This window comes from Gadus macrocephalus, chromosome 8, assembly GCF_031168955.1.
Source record: "Gadus macrocephalus chromosome 8, ASM3116895v1".
In the NCBI taxonomy this organism is placed as follows: Eukaryota; Metazoa; Chordata; class Actinopteri; order Gadiformes; family Gadidae; genus Gadus; species Gadus macrocephalus.
In genome coordinates, this window is record NC_082389.1 from 19205395 (window position 1) to 19209921 (window position 4527).

Here is a 4527-nt window from a genome sequence, read left to right on the forward strand (position 1 = left end):
GTGGACTCGTACATGGACTGGGTGTGTTGGAACTGCTCGGCCTCCCTCGTTTTCTCAATGCGTGGGGCTTCCCCAAACGCACAAGAGCTTCTGCCACATTCAATTTGAAGTCAAGGAGATCCATGACTAGCGGTGGCTGAGTGCCCTGACGTTCTTTGTCTCTGCGATACTCAAGCCAGCTATTCACTACAGCAACATCAAAGGCATGAATAATCATGCGCAGTGACCATTTGCGGGACCGGATGGTAATCCTGTAAAGGCTGATGAGTTGATCAAGCTTGTCCACCCCTCCCATGGCCTTATTGTATTTCTTCACCACCTCTGGACGCTTGACCTTAACAAACTGCCCATCTTTCTTCTGCCATCTAGCAACTTCATCTTCATCTCCTACACCAACAAAGTTGGAGGCCAGCACAACAGAGCGGTTATCAAACCACTTCACTAGAACCACCTTTCCATCCCTACTCCTCACTACATCATGGTTCCCTCGCTCTTTTTTTGACATTTCCTTGTCACTCTTCAGTGGAGGCTTTGCAAAGCGGACAACCCTAGCTGTGCCAGCCGCATGGATTTTCTTTTCAGCCAGCACTTCAAGGACATTGTAGGTAGTGAAGAAGTTGTCAAAAAAGAGCTTGTGGTTAGGATTCTGGATTCTCTGGCACAGGTGGGCAACCACACCTGCTCCATGTCCTAAAACCTTCTTGCTCTGCTCAGAGAGCTCTGTTGTGGCACCTTGATAGATGAGGAAGTCATAAGCAAGGCCACTTTTGCCGCAGAGGAAATATATCTTGACTCCCCATGGTTCTGGCTTCCCTTTGATATACTGAAGCACAGAAAGTTTCCCCCTGAAAGGCACAATCTGCTCATCAATTGCGAGTTGTTCTTCCATTTGCAGCTCTAGACAGCGTTTCCTTATGGAATCATAGAGTGGTCTGACCTTGTAGAACACATCAGTGTTTTCAGAAGGCCTCTCATTGTTGTTCACCACATGCAGGTTGGAGCGAAGCTGGAAAAATCGGTTACGAGACAGAGTATCCCGGAAAAGGCCGATATTGATACTGGAAGACCAGTACATTCGCACTCTTGGCAAACCCAATGCCCCAGTTGCCAAATGTAGACCAACAAGGGCTTCAATCTCAGAAATTGATGCATGTTTATACCCCCTGACTGCATTTTGTTCTGCATAGATCAGGGGTTTTCAAAGTGTGAGAGAGTAAGCCCCCCGTCAGAGAAAAAATTTCAGCTGAGCCCCCCCCCCCCCCCCCAAACATTTGAAACATATTTCTGAAACATTTGAAACATATTTTTTAAACGTTATTCTGAAACATTACATCTTTGTGCGTTTTCTTAACACAATTTAACAACTTTATCTAAGCATGTTTTAGCTTAACCTTTTTTAAATTCATTTGAACATCTTAATCTGTGTAAACTGCCAGTCGAATCAGATCTGCCTTCACAATAAAAATAAACCTCTCAATCATGAGTGCATTCTTATCTACTTTCAGGGACCCAGGCCAATGACCTCAACTTCCAGCTGTACCTGCTGGATGGGCTCACCAGGTGGAACCAGGACCGGGCTGCTGCTGCTGTGACTGAGAGTAGATCAGCCCTCCTCAGCTACTCGGGGGACCTGGTGCAGTGTGTCAACACACACGGCTCCAAGGTGTTTGGACGGAAGTATGTCCCCTCCTTCCGCCCCCCCCGCCAAGTACACTGGTAAGTTACACTGAATAGGGATTACTTGCAATACTCAACATATGTTGTTTTATTTTGTGTTCTTGTGTTTCACACTTGGACATGAAATGACCACAAGGCATGTGTACGTTGGAAATAAAATGTCTTTAATTCGGCAAGACAGATTAGATCACGTATTTGCATGTTTGCAAATTCTAATATTGCAGTATATATAATATATATACTGTTGCAGGTGATCATGTCATCAAATAATAAATATGTTAACATATTTCATATAAGTCATAACAAGAAAGTACTATGATAAAATAATGACATGAATGTGGGGTGCACATTTTCTATCTATAATCAGACCAAAGATATGGGTTCCACACATCGTCGATATACTTGTTATACTAATTCCATTATTGTTTTCATTCCCAGGAGAGTTGATAGGTGTCGACTACCTCTACAGGCAGACGGGGAACAGCATGCAGGACATGGATCCTGAGTCTGAGGGCACAGAGCAGCTGCTGGAGGACTTGGCCCTGGGCGACGAGGCAGAGGATGAGGGCTTCCAGGAGGACGTCATTGACCCCACAGTGACGAGTCTGGAGGTCATGTCTGCCTTCATCGCCACTGCACCACCTGCCCAATTCTCCTCCAGTGGTTACTGGTGGTCCTCTCTTCCGCCGCCACCACCACCACCTGCTCAGCCCTCCACCAGTGGTTCCTGGTCCTCTCTTCCACCTCCTCCTTCTCCGCCGCCACCACCACCACCACCTGCCCAGTCATCTGCTGTCACCGCTCCGGGTGCTGCCCCACAGGTTCCTGTAGAGCAGTCGGTAAGTACATTTTAGGAATAGCAAAACATAACAACATTTATATTTATTTCCTATTTGTCCAGAATCAATGTTATATCGGTGTTCTTTTTCAGGCAGTGGATGTAAACAACATCCCGGGCCTGGACAGGGTGGACCGCCTGCCGGAGTATCTGGTGGGGCTGAGGAACCAGACCAGCCTGGCCCTGAGTAACCAGGACGTCAGCAGCATCGTGGGCATGTGGGAGGACCTGCTGCCCTACGACCAGCAGAAGGTGGTCTTTTCTGCACGGCACCAGGACAGGCTGCTCACTGGGCGATTCAGGTCGCCCAAAAAAAAGGCTGAGTTCACGCCTGGTGTGGAGAGTGTCAGGAGGTGCACCATAGCATCCACTGCATCTCCTGCACAGTGGCCAGACTGCTGCCGTGTCCTAGAGTCCATCTTCGTCAGGCTCTGCAACATCCACAAGTGTCCGTCCAAAAAGGGGAAGATGGACAAGCGCCTGACGAGATGGACTCTGATCCTGCAGGACTACCGCAGGATAAGGCAGCTGATCCTGGCCAATGGGGCCGTGATGACCAGCACCTCCCTGCAGCTGGTGGAGGTCAACCAGACCACCCTCATACAGTGGCACAACAAGAGGGTGGCCAGGCAGGATGTATCATTGTTGTGCCAGGGGGTTGACCTACCTGCCCCCATCCCTGTGGCCACCGAGGCCTTACCAGCGGCTATTGTCCGCCCCGCTATTGCTCCTCAACAGCCTGGTGTTGAGCACAAGTACCATCTTCCAGAGAGCACAAGGGGGCGGGCAAAAACCAAGAAGAGGAAGGCCACCGCTACAGCCACCGCTACAGCCACCGCAGTACCAGCTGTAAGGCCCCGGATGGCCACAGAGAGGCAGCTGTATCCCCGTCCTCCTCAGTTTGGAGCCCCTGCCCCTGTCTGCAGCAGCACCCCTGCCCTCAGCCGTGCCCCTGCTCTGGTTGGCTTTGCCCACCCAGGCCTCACCCAAGCCCCTGCCTTCTTCGTGACCCAAGCCCCTGCCTTCTTTGGCACTCCTGCCCTCCCCCAAGCTCAATCCCACCCCAGTGCACCCCCCTTTGTGTTTGCTGTCCCCTCAGCAGTGCCTCCACATGCCCCCCCCCGAAAAAAAAAGACATATAACAGGACTGGGGAAGCAAACAAATGCCGAAAGTGTGGGGAGCCCCGGACTGCATTTACTGGACACAGCCAGTTCAGGGGGACCATTTACTGCCCCTCAATTGAGCAGGTGACAAAGGAGCAGTGGTTGGAGGGAATGCGGAAGAGTAAATAAACATATATTTCTTTTTAAGAAAGTCTTTTTCTGTCTTTTTTTCTGCAACTATAACTATTTCTATACAACTTTAGTGGTTTAACAAACAACTATAGGTTAGTTTGGATTTATTTCGGACATGTAAATGCATAATATCAAAGATCAAAAGTCAACTAATGATAATGCATGCAATATAACATGCAAAATACAAAATATTTTATAGATAAGTTGCTAAGGTGAAAGCTGAAGCTAAATACTTTACTGGGATTGCTCTGTAAATTAAATTGAGAATATAACTGATGCATATGCATGCTATTTTAAATACGGCAGTCTTTTCCAGAGATGTGACGTGTTAGTCTTCCGCGATCTGATCGCATTTCTCGAGTCAGATTACGCAGTGCCATGTCGCCAAACTAGGACTGTGCGGCTGGAGAAAATGTACAGCGAAGCAGCAGCCTCCCTCCGTGAGATCCTGTCCTTAGCGGAGAATGTTGCCATCACCACGATGCTTGGAAAGCGTCGGTTACGGAGTCGTGCTTGACCGTGACTTTTTCAACGACTGGGTTGTGCAGAGTGCGATCCTGAAGACCCGCTCAATGCCAGAGAGGCACACTGTGGGAAACATGAATTTTAGTTTCCAAATATTTATTTAAAAACTAAAATATCTGTTTTAATGTGTGTATGTTCAATCAAATGTTTTTATATCTTAAACAAATTCCGTTGCAAAGAGGAGGCGCGGA

General features: G+C 48.3%; 1 protein-coding gene across 1 annotated transcript; it reads left to right on the plus strand.

Moving 5' to 3' along the window:
• The first annotated feature begins 1505 nt into the window (after positions 1 to 1505).
• Positions 1506 to 3932, plus strand: LOC132462325 (uncharacterized). Its single transcript, XM_060057812.1, has 3 exons — positions 1506 to 1716; positions 2116 to 2516; positions 2609 to 3932. Exons 1-3 carry the CDS (start codon positions 1680 to 1682, stop codon positions 3806 to 3808), a joined length of 1638 nt encoding a protein of 545 aa, XP_059913795.1. The 5' UTR covers positions 1506 to 1679; the 3' UTR covers positions 3809 to 3932.
• The last annotated feature ends 595 nt before the right edge of the window (positions 3933 to 4527 follow it).

Excerpts from the sequence above, each read along its gene's own strand:
- LOC132462325 (XM_060057812.1), top strand. The coding sequence starts at position 1,680 with ATGTCCCCTCCTTCCGCCCCCCCCGCCAAGTACACTG. Across the intron at positions 1,717-2,115 it reads CCCCCCCGCCAAGTACACTG|GAGAGTTGATAGGTGTCGAC; the intron begins GTAAGTTACACT and ends TTTCATTCCCAG. Across the intron at positions 2,517-2,608 it reads AGGTTCCTGTAGAGCAGTCG|GCAGTGGATGTAAACAACAT; the intron begins GTAAGTACATTT and ends GTTCTTTTTCAG.